This window comes from Lithobates pipiens, unplaced genomic scaffold, assembly GCF_037356315.1.
Source record: "Lithobates pipiens isolate NorthernLeopardFrog02 unplaced genomic scaffold, aLitPip1_a1.2 Scaffold_23, whole genome shotgun sequence".
Classification (NCBI taxonomy): Eukaryota; Metazoa; Chordata; class Amphibia; order Anura; family Ranidae; genus Lithobates; species Lithobates pipiens.
In genome coordinates, this window is record NW_027507785.1 from 72,551,170 (window position 1) to 72,569,224 (window position 18,055).

Here is an 18,055-nt window from a genome sequence, read left to right on the forward strand (position 1 = left end):
CATAATCAGTCTGTTAGGAATTTGAAGTTAAATAAGTGGAACTGTCAGTGATGCAGTGAATGATCCTTACACAACCCGTCAGTCTCATTTAAATCTATAGCCTCAATGAAATATTTCACACGCCCTGCGTGTTACACAACGCGAGTTGTATAAACTATGGACAGGTGAGGGACTCACTGATGGCCCCTCCCTTTCAAAAACCACTATAAGATTCTACAAATTCTGAGGCTGGTACCAGAAGCATCGAAAAGCTTTTTTCTTACAAAACCAGCAAAGTTCCATTAACAACCATGCCAGCAGGTGATCTCTTCACAGTCACAGCAGTCCGAGGGGGCAACAAGCCGGAGGCAGGGGAAAGCAGGAGCAAGCAGAAGGAGTACCAGCTGGTACAGGTGAAGAACACTTGGTGCCGCATTGAGTGCGGTCAAGAAATGCCCACAACATGGGAGGAAGATCAAGTCATTGTCTCCCAGGCTAAAATGTAAGTATTTACATGACCAAATATTTCATTCTGGTTTATCAAAAGTAGCCTTTATCTATTAAAGTAGATATAAACCCTAAATGGATGGCATTTAGTTTGTAGTCACTTCTTGTCTACATGCACTCCAATGATGGCAGGACCGCCAGATATTATTTTAATAAATGCTGCAGATTGAGAAAAAAAATCGAAATATTATACTTAAAATCACAATAAGGCCCATTTCACATGTGTGTGACTTTGCACTGCAAAGTTGCATGACAAGTCGTTCCCCATGATTTCCAATGATAACCATTCATATCTGTGCGACTTCAAGTCGTGCCGATAATGACAGAACTCTGGACGGCCGCACTCCAACGCACTGAACCAGCTATGAGTAAGCACTAGCCTTAGTGCGAAACGCATCAGCTGTTAGCATCTTTTGCTGTGATGTCATTTGCTGTGTCCTAAATATTATTTGAATAAAGCATCGTTTTAGCTTTGGAGTGCGGCCGTCCAGAGTTCTGTCATTATCCACATTATCTTAGTGTTGTGGCTCGCACCCGGATCCCTTCACCTGGAGCAATTATCTCTGAGTTCCCAGGACTTGCCTTTGAGCGGTGGTGTATATCTTTCAAGTCATGCCGACTTCAAAGTAGTCACTGTACTACTTTAGTCCAGCTTTAATGCGAGTTGAGGTCCATAGACCTCAAGTTTACACAGGCATAACCTGAAATTGTGGTAAAATCGCACAAGTTTTAAGTCAAAGCAGTATGAAAGGGGCCTAACATGACCTAGGGGTTAAAAAACAAACAAATTATATTTGTTTCCATTGACTTCTATGGGGAAACTCGCTTTGATATGAGAGTGCTTTGGATTACAAGCATTCTCCTGGAACGGATTATGCTTGTAATCCAAGGTTCCAATGTATATACAGCAGTATAAAGATAAAAAAGTAGGATATGCTTCTGCCTGATAGAGAGACCAATCGTGTGCTTCTACTGGTGGGCCCCAGTCTACCTCGCAGAGGTCCCCCAAACAGAGTCGCCTTAGGTTGTGCCTCCAAATAAAGGCAAAGTCTATAACCAAGATACTATACAGGGATCAACCCCAATTTTGGGAGATTAAGGGGTTGATTTACTAAAGGGAAATAGACTGTGCACTTTGCAAAGTTGCTCCAGAGCTTACTGAATGAACAGATGCACCGCTGACTTCCATCATCCAATTATGTGCAAGCAAAAATGCATTTTTTTTTCCTTGCACGTGATTGGATACTCTTTGCAAAGTGAAGCTTTACCCCATTTACTAAGCTCTGCAGAAACTGCACTGTCTATTTGCTTTTAGTAAATCACCCCCAGAGTGTATATGAGATTCTAGTAAATGAGTTTATATATGCAATTCATGTTCTGATAACTCAGCTTTAATTGTGTTCTATATTGCGATTTATTTTCTTAGCTAATACTCTTATCCTATAGATGAGTAATTTTTTTTTCATCTAACACATCAAATGTGTGGATGGGGGAATCCTCCCTGCTGTGCTATTGCATTCTGACAGCAGGGAGACTATTGTATACTGGCAGTGGGGAGACTTCCCCCCATCAGAATACACTGATCGGTGATGTTAGCGTTGATCGATCAAGGAAAATATGATAGGATGGTTGTACAAAAGTCAATTGGTAGATCCACTTCTACACAATCTCCCTGCCCAAACATGGATGGAAAGTCGGCCAGTTCAGCGGGGACCAGACACATTTCGATCCATGTATGGCCAGCTTTATACAATTCTAGTTAGTGTGATTGAGCTACTAAAAATTGCCAAGGTGCTTCTAAATTTTATAGTGACCATTCCCAATTCAGTAAGCATTTTATAGGGAGCTGAAAAGCATTACTGATTTTTAAGTATTTGGTATGGCAAAGCAGGACTGTGCTTGTGTATTACATTTGATTTTAGAATATGAATTGTTGGGTCTACCTACATATGCAGTAGGCCATCTTGAAGGAACCTGGAATATTTCTGCCTGTTATTCACCTTTAAGAGCAGTGCCAGAGATGATTGAATTATATAAGCACATTCTCTTGCAAGGTGAGACAAATATTCAACAACTGTTTAATACAGACATACCCCACTGTTAAGTACACATTGGGCTTTATTTACTAAAGCTGGAAAGTGCAAAATCAGGCTCACTTCTCCATAGAAATCAATGAGCTTCCAGGTTTTATTACCAAAGCTTAATTCAACAAGCTGGGGTTAAAAGCTCATTGGTTTCTATGTAAAAGTGAGCCTGATTTTGCACTTTCCAGCTTTAGTAAATAAGCCCCATTGTGTACTTAAAAGTGGGGTATGCCTGTATAGTCTTTCTCAACCAGGGTTGAGTGGAACCCTAGGCTTCCTCCAGAAGTTGCTAGATGTTCAATGAAAACTGACACCGATGGTCTTTTCAGCTATCTGTAACGGGGGCATTATTCCCCCCCTGACCACCAATGTAAGGTAGCCCATAGTTTATTCTTTTTTTTTTGATCAACCATCAGGTTGAACGAAAAAAAGAAAAAAAATGACCTGATTCCCCTATTCACACATTGAACTGAATGGGGGAATCCTTCTGCTGTGCCCTTGTATTCTGACAGTGGGGAGACTTCCCCAGCGGCGCTGATCGAGTGTAAATGTTCCAGCAAGTCAGTTGTACAGAAGTCGATCAATAGATTGACTTCTGTACAGCCATCCTGCCCATACATGGTTCAAGATTCATCTGTTTTGGACGGGATTTCAATCTATCTATGGTCAAAATAAAGGAGGCCTTCTCCCACTGACCACTACTCTAAGGGGGCCCTTTTCAACTGGCCGCCAATGTAATTGGTGGCCAGTTGAAAAGGTAAGTTTTCCACCAAAGTAAATAGGCACTTAACTGACCACCAATGTAGAGGGCACTTTTCCACTGGCCATCATAATGAGGAAGCATTACAATATTCATGACCTGAGATTCTTTTCCAGCCATTATAATATATATATATATATATATATATATATATATATATATATATATATATATATATATATATATATAATATCCTTATAATTACTGCAAATAATTTTGTAATATAGACCATCTCTAGATGTCAAATGGTACACCACATTGCTTATTCTTTTATTCATTCTTATATTCCCAACCTTATGTTCAAGCTAATATCCTGTGAGCTGAAGCCATACGAGTTACTAGGGTTTCTTGAAACCCAAACGTTTTTTCAAAGGTGTAAGAAAGGTTATGAAAGGCTGGTCTTCAGCATTTGTCTGTGTGCCTTCATGCATTCAGTTAGTTAATTAAGTTGAAATAGGCAAGAAGCCCTTCGGGGCAGGGACAGGTGTGTCCTTGACATTCACTATCAAAATGTGCAACGTCAGCCTAAATTTTCTTGTTGGTTTGGATTATAGCAGGGAGGGTTACAAGCCAAGTCAAGTTTCTGTTGTTGCCTCTTCTCACTCCCAGTCCCAGTGACACCTTGTTGCACCCAAACATGTAGGATCTCACCAGAACAGGAAATCTTCAGAATTTCCCTACTAGGGGCTCAACAGCAAATAGCTGATAGATGCTCTAACTTTTTATGCTTCCTTAAAGTGTTTTTTATTGGTGTGTGTATCTCCGTTCAAGAGATTTCCCCTCACTTCCAGTCCTGGTGAGAGGTAAATAGAAAGTGATGGGAAATCTACTCAATGGTACTGGGAGATCCCTGATCCCCTGATGGGAGTTGTAAGAGGCCAGTGGTTATTTTAAAGAGGGACTCACACTTTTGGGTTGATTTACTAAAACCGGAGAGTGCAAAATCTGGTGCGGCTCTACACAGAAACTGGTGCAGCTTACAGTTTTTTGGGGGTTTTTTTTTGGTCAAAGCTTAATTGAACAAGCTTATTGGCTGCTATGCAAAGGTGCAACAGATTTTGCACTCTCCAGTGTTAGTAAATCAACCGCTTTGACTATTCAGGGCAATACAACAAGTCTGCATGTAGCCCACCCCTCAAGGCATGTATACTTATTCAGTTACATCCCTTAGTCATACCTCCCAACGTTTTGAGAAGGGAATGAGGGACACCTACTAGCAAATGTGTGTGGGCATAGGACACGCCCCTGCCACGCCCCTTAAAGGGGACATAACTACAAAAAAGGGGTTAATTAAATCCACAAGTGCTTTTTTTACCACCAATATTCCTTTAAATTGTCTTTTAAAATTGATAGATGCAGAAATTTAGAATTTGGATGAAGGGTTTAGCACTAGGAAACACTTTTTGAATGATAAAAAGTGCATTTTATATACAATTATATGGATCAGACCAAAATGAGGGACAAATGAGGAGGAAAGAGGGACAGAGGGACATTGCTCCAAATCAGGGACAGCCCCTGAAAATCAGGGACAGTTGGGCGCTATGCCTTAGTCACTCCCCACACTGCCAGAGCCTTCCTTAAAGAGGAAATAAACCCTGATGGGTTTTACTTCCTCTTTTGTTCCCTGCAAAGTAAAAGCATAATGGGCTAGTATGCATCGCATACTAGCCCATTATGTGCCACTTACCTGCAAACGAAGCTCGTAATGTCCCAGCTGGTGGCTGCATCCATCTTTACCCCTCTTCCTTCTGTGGACTTTGGCTCTGTGACTGGCCGGAGTTGTGTGACGTCACTGCCATGCATACACGCAGGAGCCTCCAGTCCCGACACGGGCCCTTTAGAAACGGCACAATCGTGCCCTTTCTTTAGTGCGCACGCGTTGATGACGTTGGTGCAAGTATATATGTTGAATACCTCCTAACCGTGCAGGTTAAGAAGATATTTCCAGTACCTACAGATAAGCCTTATTATAGGCTTACTTGTAGGTAAAAGTGGTGTAACTGGGTTTACAACCACTTTAATGAACTGGAACTTCTGGTTATGGGGAAACGTGTGACCTCCCCTGTGTGCCTGAGCGGGCACTAATTATCTTAAAATCAAATTTGTGCAATTACTATAGACCATAATTCTACACGCTAATCTGTGTGGTATGTATCAATTTGGTGTATTAAGTAATTTAACAAATTTAGCTGTTAAATCACCTGTAGAGAAAAAAAAATTCTGGCTATATAGACAATAATGCAGATTACATTCTTAGTTCAATAACCTAAAGTTACCTTCAAGCTGATTAAGAAATAAATAAATAAATACATAAATAATCACTGAAGTATTCAGAATTCGATTCTTTAACAGTTTTGAGTGCATTTTTAAATCCAGGTAGTGCAAATACTTGAATATACACCATATTACCAAAAGTATCGGGACACCTGCCTTTATAAGCAAAGTCCATGAAGACATGGATGAGGGTTTGGGGTGGAGGAACTTGTCTGGCCTGCACAGAGTCCTGACCTCAACCCAATAGAACACCTGTGGGATGAATTAGAGCGGAGACTGTGAGCCAGGCTTTCTCGTCCACATCGGTGCCTTACCTCACAAATGTGCTTCTAGAAGAATGGACAAACATTCCCATAGACACACTCCTAAACCTTGTGAACAGCCTTCCCAGAAGAGTGGAAAGTGTTATAGCTGCAAAGGATGGACCAACTCAATATTCAACCCTACAGACTAAGACTGGTATGCCATTAAAGTTCATGTGTGTGTAAAGGCAGGTGTCCCAATATTTTTGGTAATATAGGGTATCTTGACATACAGCAAGTATCCTGTAATACTCTGCACAGCACTCTAAGGCTGGGAGAGGGAGGGGTCAGCACTGGCAGCCAATCAGGTTTAGTTGCTTTCAGATTTGCTCACAGTAAGCATTTTGACAATAGGAGAGCAGAATGAGCAGAGTAATGACTCATCACTCTCATTACCCATTATTTGATCATCATTTGAATTCCATCTTATATGTCATTGTTATCTGTAATTTATTGATTTTTTTTTTTCAGAGGTGAACAGGTAACCGAGTCCGGTGTCTCCTGGACTGTGAAAGCGCCAATTTATTTCTGTTACAAAGTGATCGAAACTCAACATCTTCTAAATCCAACAAATATGACCCTCCTCTATGGCCATGTGTCAGACCCTCAAGAACTAGATGACTACCGCAAGAAAACGCAAAAACGTTTCGTTGTGATGGACGCAACCGTGGAACAGCTGTACGGTTCAAAAGTCAGGAAATACTTTGAAGCCCACGATGTTGTTTACAAGATTCTTACCCTCGTGACCACCGAAGAAACCAAGTCGATGGACCTCGTCCTGCATATCTTGGAAGAAGTCCACAAGTTTGGCCTTGACAGACGCACTGAACCAATCATTGCCATTGGAGGAGGGGTATGCTTGGACTCCGTGGGTCTGGCAGCTTCACTTTACAGGCGCCGTACCCCATACATCCGAGTACCAACCACCCTTCTGTCCTATGTTGATGCCAGCGTGGGAGCTAAAAACGGAGTCAACTTCTGCAACTGTAAGAACAAGTTAGGAACCTACACTCCGCCAATTGCCACATTGCTCGACAGGTCCTTTATCAAGACCATTCCACGTCGCCACATTTCTAATGGCCTTGGGGAAATTTTAAAGGTAATTTCATGTTAGCTGATTGGCTAATAGTATTCCATGTCTTACTTACTCTTCTAGATGCCATTTTACTTGTAAATGCTTTAACTGTAAATCTTGGCTTGTCTTTAATGAAGGGAAATAAATCCAAAATTTTGAGTTGTCATCAGAGCAGGGGGAGGGGTATTATTCCAAGGGGGCCAACGAGGGCATTTTCCTCACTTTATAGGGATTTGCTCTCACTTCCTACTGTCTCTATAGGACAGTAATTAAGGGGAAGTCTCCCAATGAAAAAAATAATAATAATTGAGGTTTAACCAGTCTCTACTCCAGTGATTTTCAACCAGGGTTCCTCCAGAGGTTGCTAGGGGTTCCTTCAGCATTGGGCAATTTCTGCCTCTCAGATAAGTTCCCACTCACACCATTGATCTTTTTAGCTATCTGTAAGGAGGTAATTCTTCCCAATGACCACAAGTGTAAGGACCATTCTTCCCACTGACCATCACATTAATGTATCATGAGTTGTAGATTTCTAATTTTTAGCAGGGGTTCCCCGAGACCGGAGACCTATTTCAAGGGTTCCTCTGTGTTGAAAAGGTTGAGAAAGGCTGCTCTACTCCAATCTCTACTCAGAGATGCACTTTTATTACATAGTTTTTTATGTTTTGCTATACAGACTGTTGCTCTCGCACACATTAGTCTGTTGTATATTGTATGTACTGTATTTCCCTGTACTATTTATTAAGCCTACAGTGCTACACTTTTTCAGATGGCTCTAATGAAGCACAAGGGGCTATTTGAACTGCTGGAGAAGCACGGAAAATACCTTTTAGATACCAAGTTCCAGTCGAGGAATGGCCTTGCCTGCCATGGTGATGCTGCCCTAACAACCACAAGACTGGCCATCCAGACTATGCTGGAAGAACTCGCTCCAAACCTGTGGGAAGATGACCTGGACCGATTGGTGGACTATGGACATGTCATAAGCCCCGAGTTAGAAATGGTACATAAGTTTGAATCATTAGCACTCATCTATTACAATGATCATTTATTACATATTATAAAAGAGACAGATTCACCATAGGCAGTTGTGCGATTGAAACAAAAAATTTGTTTATTCAAGTTATAAAAAGAAGGTCAAATATACGAAATATATACTAGGCGGGTTTTAGAGTTAATAAAATAACCTATAAATTTACCTATAAATATTAGTATCCAGTTATAGTATGTGTATCTAAGAAAGAACCCAGGCCTTTCCTAAAAGAATCTACTGAGAAGGCCAGAACCAGCTCTTGAGGGAGTCTATTCCAAATTTTTCAACAACTCTTACTGTGAAGAATCCTTTCCCTATATGGAGATGAAATCCCTTTTCTTCCAGGCGTTTCAGATTAGGTCATATCAGGTCATAGATTAAGTCATAGACATAGAATAGTATAGCTCACAGCGGCCATTGTTGATCACATGTTGCCTGTCTGGTTTGGACTTCAACATTTCTAAGTCACTGGCCCAACGCCAGTACTAACTAAATATAGTCAAAACCTCGGATCTGCATATTAAGTCAGCATCCTAAAAATTACAAAAGCCAAAGGATCGACATGACAGCAGCACATTTATTTAGTTGAAGTCCTTTACTATTGCTGTTGATTAACTGTGTATTTTATATTGCAGAAAGTGCTGCCATCTCTCATGCATGGGGAGGCAGTAAACATTGACATGGCATTTATGACTTATGTATCCCATGAAATTGGGTTGATCACATCGGAGGAGAAGAATCGCACAGTGCAGTGTATGAGGAACCTGGAGCTGCCGGTCTGGCACAGAGACTGCTCTCTCCAGCTTATAAAGAAAGCCCTGGCTGAAAGATTCAAGCACAGCGGGGGAAAACTTCGACTTCCACTACCCACTGGGTTGGGAATCGCAGGTACGTTATAGTGCTTGAAGTCAAATCTGTTTATCGCTTAACCCCATCACGCCTGCGGGTAAAACAAATATTAACGCCTAAGCCTAATTTTGACATGTGTTAGTAAAAACAGGACAAATTGGGCTTTCATTTGGTGGTAAATGGTAATGAATATCTCCTGATTTTGTTTTGTTTTTTTGTTTTTTATCGAAGGAAAACTGTCCCAAAATAGTAAAAAAGCTGTATGTTTCTTGTTACTACCATAACCTTCCACCAAAGAACAACCCAAAATAAATTCTGCTGCTCCTGATGATCACAAAAATCCCACATATGTGTATGTTATTTGTTGTTTGGACCTGTAGTGCAGCCCAGAAACATTTTGCACATTTTTTTATTTTTTTTTCTTCTTTTGCCCTACCTAAAACACACTGATACTGACACTAACTGACACTAATGCTAATTTTAAATAGCAATTAAAAAAAAATCCTGCACAAAATATACTGACCCTGGCTCTTGACCCTGACCTTGATCCAAACACTATCCCCGGCACTGATCTAGATCAAACCAGCAACAATGGATCTACACCAGCAACAAATTACCCCCCCCCCCCCCCCCACGGAGGAGATTTGTCCACCAGCAACAATAGATCCCCAAGCAGCCAGCATCAGTAGCCAGCAGCAACAGACCTCTCCTTCAACAGAAGGTCCTTCCTAGAAAAAAATAGATTCCCCCACCAGCAACAATAGACTCTCCTCAGGACCAATGGATCTCCCAGCAGCTAACATCAATAGACCATCTAGCACACTTCAGCACATCAAGCCATTATATACATTCAATGCTGGAGGTGCCGAAACTGCGTCCCCCCCCCCCCCCCCCCCACGTTCACACTGAAAAAAAGCCCCGACAGTGTGTGTTTAGAATTTTTTTTTGTCGTTTTAGATTAAGGAAAGGTTTTAGGTGGTGTTCTCTGTGTTCTAATAGGAAGATTTTCCTTCACTTCCCATCCGCCACACTGATACAACACGATTTTTGTACGACTATCATCCTACTTTGCTCTGCTACATCTGTCCTACATCGGTCCTACTTTGGTCCTACTTTCATCTGACTTGAATGAACAAAATAAGATTTTGCTTGGACTTTGAGATAGTACGACTTGTCTTTTGACCAATCAAAACAATCCCAGTGTGACATACATTTCTTTTAATGCTGCTGTAATCACCATGTCAAAAGTCACAAGACGGATGGTTAGGACAAGTATCCTACTTTGATTTGACTTCAATGATATTCAATGGGCTGAAGTAGTATCAAAGTCAGACCAAAGTAGTGCAGAGAGCATTTTCAAAGTCCGACCGACTTGTGTCGGACCAGTTAAGACGGCTTTCATAGGGAAACATTGACTTTGACACGTCATGAGACACGACGCTCCCAATGTCGGAGCGTTTGTTGCACCAGTGTGAACCCAGCCTTAGAACACAACAGAAAAAATTGAGGAAACACCCCAAAGTGAAAGAAATTTCAGAACATCCGTCCCAATTGGCAGATTGCCCCTCGATTCCTGTTCTGCTGACAAGTCTAAAACTTTGGATATTCCGTCACTTTTATGTCTTGTGACAATGGTCCTCAGTACAGAGAGGGGTAATCTGCCCAGAGGTGACACAAACCGCAATAAAACCCTAACACAAGAACAAATGCTGGTTTCAGATTTTTCAAGGGTTGCTGGAATTGTCACTGGGCACACTGGCTTTGATTTGGCAGCACTCAACAAAATGGGAACCACCCTCAGGAACAGGGAAAGGACCCAGAGTCCACACACACATATACTGTAACCCAATGAGGACACCAAATAAATGTCCAAGAGTTCAAGATAAATGATTAAATTAATTCATAGCAGAAAAAATCCAACAGGTTTCAAGGACCCAAAATGTGGGGCCTATGAAATGCGTAGGGTTTATTCTGTTATGAACTATTTTTACCCTATATTACCCTTGGACTCTTGGACATTTGTTTGGTGTTCTAATTGGATTGTAAGCAGATGTTCTAACCCATTACGATTCTATTCAAAACTGGCTTTAGTTACCCTTTATGTGGTTGCTCCATTACACCTAAAATGGTGAAATTCCACTCACCCAATAAGAGAAATCTACCAGCGTAAGGCTCTTTGTTTTATTGTCTGCATTTGGAAGGTAAAACTTAGACCTCAGGTGTAGAAATCTAAGTAATATAAAAAGTCAGCATCTGTACAACATTGAAACACCATTTGGGGGCAAAAAATTCCTCCTTGGGTTGTTTTCTGTATTTGGGTCTTGGGTTGTCTTTTATTGGTCTTCATGTATTTGACATACCGTATAAAGCATTGTACCATGAAATGTGAACATCTTTGTTTGTCTTTTTCTATTCTTAGAAATTTTCAACGATGTGAAAGAAGAAATAATTAAGAGTGCATTTGCATCTTGGCAAGAAGAACTTGGAGAGATCTCAACATAAGCGAAGAACTTCCTAATTGTCATCTTTCCATGGAGGTTGAGGCAGAGATCCCGACATTTGTGATAAAACTCATTAGAGAACGTCACATTGTCTTTCTTAGTTTAGGAATACAGTTGAACAAAATCAGCTGTTCATATGTGTGGTAGTTTGCTGGACTTTGGGATCTCAGATTATTAGGAAAATTGAACCTCTGGATAATGCTTGAAAATATCTTCAAGGGTTTTCAGCAAATGGCTGGTTTATGAAAGCGTGTCCAGAGGTTAAACATGCTGTAAAAAGTGCATGAACGTATGGAAACCAATCAGATTCCAGCTGACTGAAGTCAAAAAACTGGAAGATAAATTGTGATTGGCTGCTATGGGCAACTGTCCCTTGCGTGCTGCTATATACTTAGTAAGCATAAGAGTGTATTGGGTCATTTGGCTCAGGGCACCTTATCTTTGGTGTGAGCTAGGGAATGGAGATCAGTTTGGTTGTTATGTGTGGGGTGTGTTAATTATTCTTTAAACACAGACTAACAGTATTATCATTTTATATAATTCTGTTATATCAGCTCCATTGCTGGCATTGGAGACTTTGGGCAGAGGGCCGAGATATCTCTATAGCAGGGGTCTCCAAACTTTCACATCAAAGGGCCGGTTTACTGTCCATCAGACTTTGAGGGGGCCGGACTGTGGCTAGTAAGAGTAGAAAATGCTCTGACATCAATAAGAGTAAACAATGCCCCATCGTTTGCATCAATGGGAGGAATAGTGCCCCATCATTTGCATCAGTGGGAAGAAGAGTGTCCCATCAGTGAGAGCAATATTTCCCCATCATTGGTATCAGGGAAAGTAACAGTGCCCCTTCATTGGTGTTAGTGGGAGAAATAGTGCCCCAGTGTTGGTATAACTGGCAGGAATTATGCCCCACTATGAGTGTCAGTGGAAGGAATAGGGCCCCAAAGGCCAGACAAAGGCAAGCATTGGTCCACATCCGGCTCCCAGGCCACATTTTGTAGACCATCGCTCTAGAGCAAAGAACAGTCAATGATTGAGACATGGTATGTGTAGAGGAGATGGTGATGTTGTAGGATCAATGGTTTACGCATTTTTGTAGAACATTTCAGTGGCTAGTTTTTGAAAAGTACTTTGTCAGTTTAATCATGTGTTTCTTAAAGAGGAACTGCAGTCTGCTCACATAATTTGTAACAAAAACATCTTTGCCATTCTGAAGCTTCCCTCCAACCACTTTGCATATTATTTTATAGATACTGCGATTCTGTAATTGCCAAACATGCTACAGAATCTCCCTTCTCTGAGTCTGGCTGCAATCATTTTAACTGTGGGCAGCTGAAGCTGCTGCCTGTTCACTTCCTGGATTTACACAGACACACAGAGGCAGGGGCGGACTGACCATTTGGCCATCTCGGGCACTGCCCGAGAGGCCCCAGGCCACTAGGGGGCCCCATCAGGGTTGCCAGCCTCAGTAAAACCAGGGACAGTATGTAAATATCTGTGTTTTTTTTTTACACCTGTCTCTGAAATGTCCCTTACCAACATCCTTTTGGTCTAAAAATCCTGAGATTATAGCTGCCCCACCTCTCCAGTACCTTCTCAGCCAATAGAAACATGTCTGTGTGTACTGTGTGTACATGTATGTGTATACTGTGTGGCCCCATAATCTCTGATTGCCTGGGGGCCCTATAATCTCCTATTGCCCGGAGGCCCCATGAGTTGTCAGTCCACCCCTGCACAGAGGCCCACCTCCAGCTCTGCAGCTCTCATTGGCCCTCTTATGTCTTCATCCCCCCTCCCTTCCTGGCAAACTCTCACAAGAGTTAGAGAGAGAGCTGTGCATGATGTCATAAGCCTAGGCTTTTTTCCGGACAAGAAACAGGAAGTGGACTGTATAAGGTGTTTGCTAGCAGAAAAAAAAATGTTTTACTATCAAACGCTAAAACAACAAGGGCAGAAGATTTAATAGATGGAAAGATGAAAAAATGACTGAAGTTCCGCTTTAAGATCATTAAAGGGAATTTAAGCTGCATATTTGCGTGCAATAGTGGCAACAATGCTGTCCAGAGAGTGCATGCCCTGTGCGCTCCCGACACAGTGGCCGATGACTCACGGAAAACTCCTGATCACTGCTTGCGATTGAGCGTTTTTCCGACTATGTGACTGCCGATATAGTCAATCACAGCGGTCACATGGTCATAAGCCCCGCTCCGCCTCCCGGCATAGCAAACCCCACTAAAGGGGTGGTGGCAGCTGGCACCAAAGGGTCAGTTAAGACCTTGTGTTATTACAATCCTTCTTTACCATAATGAGAAATCTGTAAACTCTGTTTTGTCCTCCTAAAATTGTAATGCATGTTTTTCTTAGCTGTAAGCAAGTTGAATTTAGGGCAATATTTTCCATTAAGCACATAAGGGTGGTGTGCCTATGGCCTAAAAAGGATAAAGGTGTCCTAAACGGGTACCGAAAGTTCATGGACGGCAGTAAAATGAATGTGTGGAGCAAGTGGTGTGAATCCATGTTTGAAACCGGGCACGCTCTATAAAGACAGATGGGCCCAGATGGGTCTTTGGGGTGCCAGCAATATGTGTAATGAAGGGAAGAAAGTTCCACAAATGTAGCTGAAAGTCCAGCTAAATCGAATTGAAAGCCAGATCCAGGCAGTGTCTTTTGGGGGTTCCACTGCCCCGCTTCATCAGGGAGTGCTGGAGGACCAGGTAGGGTAAAGTGCAAAAATTCTGCCCTAGACTAAACAGGTAGATAGCCCTGGCAGTGGGGTTGCAGTGGAGGCTGCGCATGTACCGCAAGGTATCATTTTTAGGTTTCCCAGAGTTGGCCATGCCGACTTGAAGGTGGCATTAAAGAGAACATTCTATGCTGCATCAGCACTGAGAGAGGCTGCAGACCACTCTTTTAACTAATCAACTTTCTGTTAACTGAAGATTGGTCCGTTCATAAAGAGTTTCAGCTGGTTGTGAGGGGTTACGGCACCATGCTCCTTGCCTCTGGCCTTATTAAATAAGACCAATTATTCTAGAGAAGCTCAAGACTAATGTTACTAACTAAGATTGGCCATACATTGTGCAATTTTCTTGTACAATTTTCCTTTACATTTACCAAAACCATATAATATGTTGTTAAACCTAAACAATTTTAACCGCTTGCGGACCAGCCACCGGCAGGTTGGCTCTGCTGCATAAAATCACGTTACTGATCTTGCGAGGTCTGGATAGCAGGCACACGCCCGCCGCGAGTCCGACCGCGGGTCCCGCGGATTCGATGTCTGCAGGGATACCCGCGATCGTCTCACGGAGAGGAATGGCATGCTTGTTTACATTAGCATTTCCCCGTTCTGCTAGTGACAATGACACTGATCACAGCTCCCTGTGATCAGGAGCATTGATCCGTGATGTGTCACACACAGCCCCTCCCCCCCACAATTAGAATCACTCCCTAGGACACATTTAACCCCTGAAGCGCCCCCTCCTGGTTAACCCCTTCACTGCCAGTCACATTTACACAGTAATCAATGAATTTTTAATCGCACTGATCACTGTATAAATGACAATGGTCCTAAAATAGCACCAAAAGTGTCCGATGTGTCCGCCATAATGTCGCAATCACGATAAAAATCGCTGATCGCTGTCATTACTAGTAAAAAAAAAAATATTAATAAAAATGTCCAAAAAACTATCCCCTTTTTTCAGACGTTATAACTTTTGCGCAAACCAATCAATATACGCTTATTGCGATTTTTTTTTACCAAAAATATGTAGAAGACTACGTATCGGTCTAAACTGAGAAAAAAATATGTTTTTTTATATATTTTTTCGGAATATTTATTATAGCAAAAAGTAAAAAATAAAAGCGTTTTTTTTTTTTTTCAAAATTGTCGCTCTTTTTTTGTTTATAGCGCAAAAAATAAAAACCGCAGAGGTGATCAAATACCACCAAAAGAAAGCTCTATTTGTGGGGAAAAAAGAACGTCAATTTTGTTTGGGAGCCACGTTGCGCAACTGCATAATTGCCAGTTAAAGCGGCGCAGTGCCGAATCGCAAAAAGTGCTCTGGTCAGCCAAATGGTCCGGGGCTGGAGTAGTTAATTTGTATGCAATCAGGCAGGCCCTTGCACTACATAGTTTCAGGTAAATCTAAAGGGAATTGAATAAGAAAACTGTATAATGTATGGCCAGCTTAACTGCCAAAGAACACAGAGAAAGTTATGGCATCAGTTGTACGGTATTTGTTTCCTGGAAATTACGGGTGTTTTTTTAACCTAGACATGTTGACAGTATTCCACTAGGTGGCACTATTGTACAATCTTCTATAGATTATTTCAACATGAAATTCGATTTAGCATTTATCCAATTGTGGTCTTGTACAGTATAGTTCTGTAACGAAAAAAATACCCGAAACACTAATAATTATGGATTTTTGTTTTGCTAACAAATTATGTATATTGGTGTGTCCTTATAAGTGTTTATTTTGAAGTAAAAAGATATGACATAGTTGGTCTGCTGTCCCTTTCTATATACGTCTGTACTTTTTTTTTTTTCCATAAATATTCTTTTTCAACTGTTCTTTTTTTACTGTTATTTTTTACTTACAATAAACTATGAGTGAATACAACTTAAGAAAGTGTTTCTGTTTAACTAATATAATAACAGCTAAAGAATATCTAAACCCAAGTCTAGCACTGTCTCCATAGGGCTTGCTGACTTTTTAGGCCTCTTTCTTATTACCTGCAGCTGGTTGCCAACAGTTTCCACTCGGTTACTGAGAATTCCCACTTTGTGGCTGAGGGTTCCCACTTGGTTGATAGGGGTTCCCACTTGTCAGACCCTTCTCCTGATTGCTCGTTACCCAATGACCAGTCCAGGGTATTTGTGTTTTTGTATTTTATTTTGGAATTTGGAAGGGAGAAGGGATGACCAGGATACTCCAACTGGAACTATTCACAAAGGCACACCTCCCAACTTTTTGAGATGGGAATGAGGGACACCTATCAGCAAAAGTATGCAGGCATAGGACACACCCCTTGCCACGCCCCTTAAAGGAGATTGTACAAAAAAAATGCGATTGGTTAAACCCACAAGTGCTTTTTTTACCATTATTATTTCTTTATATTGGCTTTTGGAATTTACAAATGCAGCTATTTAGGAATCAGATGAAAGGTTTTTATATACATCTATATAGATCAGACCAAAATGAGGGACAAATGAGGAGGAATGAGGGACATTGCTCCAAATCAGGGACAGTTGGGAGCTATGACAAAGGATAAGAACAACGCTCACTTGACCTCTTATTAGTAGAAGCAGTCACACTGCTTTGACCATTCCGCCACATGCATGGAGTAATTAAGTCTTCTTGCTCTCACTAGCAGCAGACTTGATGCACTACATCAGGGGTGCCCAACCAGTGGCCCGGGGGCCACATGTGGCCCGCGGAGCCCTCTGATGTGGCCTGCGACCTCCTGCTCTGGGATAGAATAAAATAGAAAGAATACTGTTATTAAAGGTCAGTTTATTACTAAAAGCACAATGTATATATGGGCATATCTGTTCTACAGTGGTTACTGGGCTGCTCTCAAACTAATCCGCAGGTGCAAAGCAGTATTACCTGCGAGTTTGGTGAGCTTTGCGAAAGTGCACCAAATCTGCAGAATTTAATAGAAAGCTATTGCAATCTCCAGGAAAGCCAAAAGGTACACTGCGTTGCACACGTGGTGCCGGTAAACCTCAGCGCATCAGTGTGAAAGCTGCCTTGGACCCCTTTCACAAGGTCAGTGGACCCTACATTCACCTCAAAGTAGTGGCAGACTTGTATTCTACCTACAATACGATCCGCTAAAAAGTATTGTGGGCTGCGTCCGTGTTCGCTCTCCAAATGCAGAGTGGACACGGACATGCCATTCACCGCTCAGCTCGTTGTGGCCCGCGACCGGTTACCAGGTTGCTTAAGTGGCCCTCACTCTTCAAAAGGTTGGGCACCCCTGCACTACATTATCTTCAGGCTACTCTCTAACATCCAGTTAACTGACACCCGTCCACTGACTCTTCTAGCTGATCACTCGACAGGCCCCAAAGACACATATCTGTACTCACAGTAGGCAGAATGAGATCCTTGCAGGTGTCTCCCTTCTAACCAGCCTTGCAGGACCTCTGGGTTCAGCTTCTTTCTCACTCTAGGCCCCTGGGTCAACCAACCAGGGCCGCACGGCCTCCTCCGCGGAGGGGAGGGCAGCTGCCCCTCTCTCTCCTAGGTTCTGTTCCCCAGATCAACTAACTCTGAGCACATGTACTCTGGCTTTATATACAGTATCCCAACATGCAATGCAGCAATTTTCCTCTGCCAATTGCCAGGACTGTAACAAAGTGTGTGCACTCACCTGTCAGGTCCCCTCCCACTGTCCAATATGCCTCCCTATTGGACCAGTGATGGACAGTCAGAACGAGCCGAGCTGCATCTGAGTACAATGAGCAGACCACACCAATAGATCCTGCTCTCTGGTAGGCAGAGATAACTCTAAGTTTTACATAATCATCTTCCTGTTAAGCTGAAGACCATATACAATATCTCACAAAAGTGAGTACACCCCTCACATTTTTGTAAATATTTTTTTATATCTTTTCATGTGACAACACTGAAGAAACGACACTTTGCTACAATGTAAAGTAGTGAATGTACAGCTTGTA

The 18,055-nt window shown here is 42.0% G+C and overlaps 1 protein-coding gene across 1 annotated transcript; it reads left to right on the forward strand.

Annotated features, from left to right (window-relative positions):
• The first annotated feature begins 206 nt into the window (after nt 1-206).
• LOC143927653 (2-epi-5-epi-valiolone synthase-like) lies at nt 207-15,939 on the forward strand. Its single transcript, XM_077451859.1, has 5 exons — nt 207-481; nt 6,378-7,005; nt 7,751-7,984; nt 8,650-8,902; nt 11,283-15,939. Exons 1-5 carry the CDS (start codon nt 291-293, stop codon nt 11,363-11,365), a joined length of 1,389 nt encoding a protein of 462 aa, XP_077307985.1. The 5' UTR covers nt 207-290; the 3' UTR covers nt 11,366-15,939.
• Nucleotides 15,940-18,055: the final 2,116 nt, after the last annotated feature.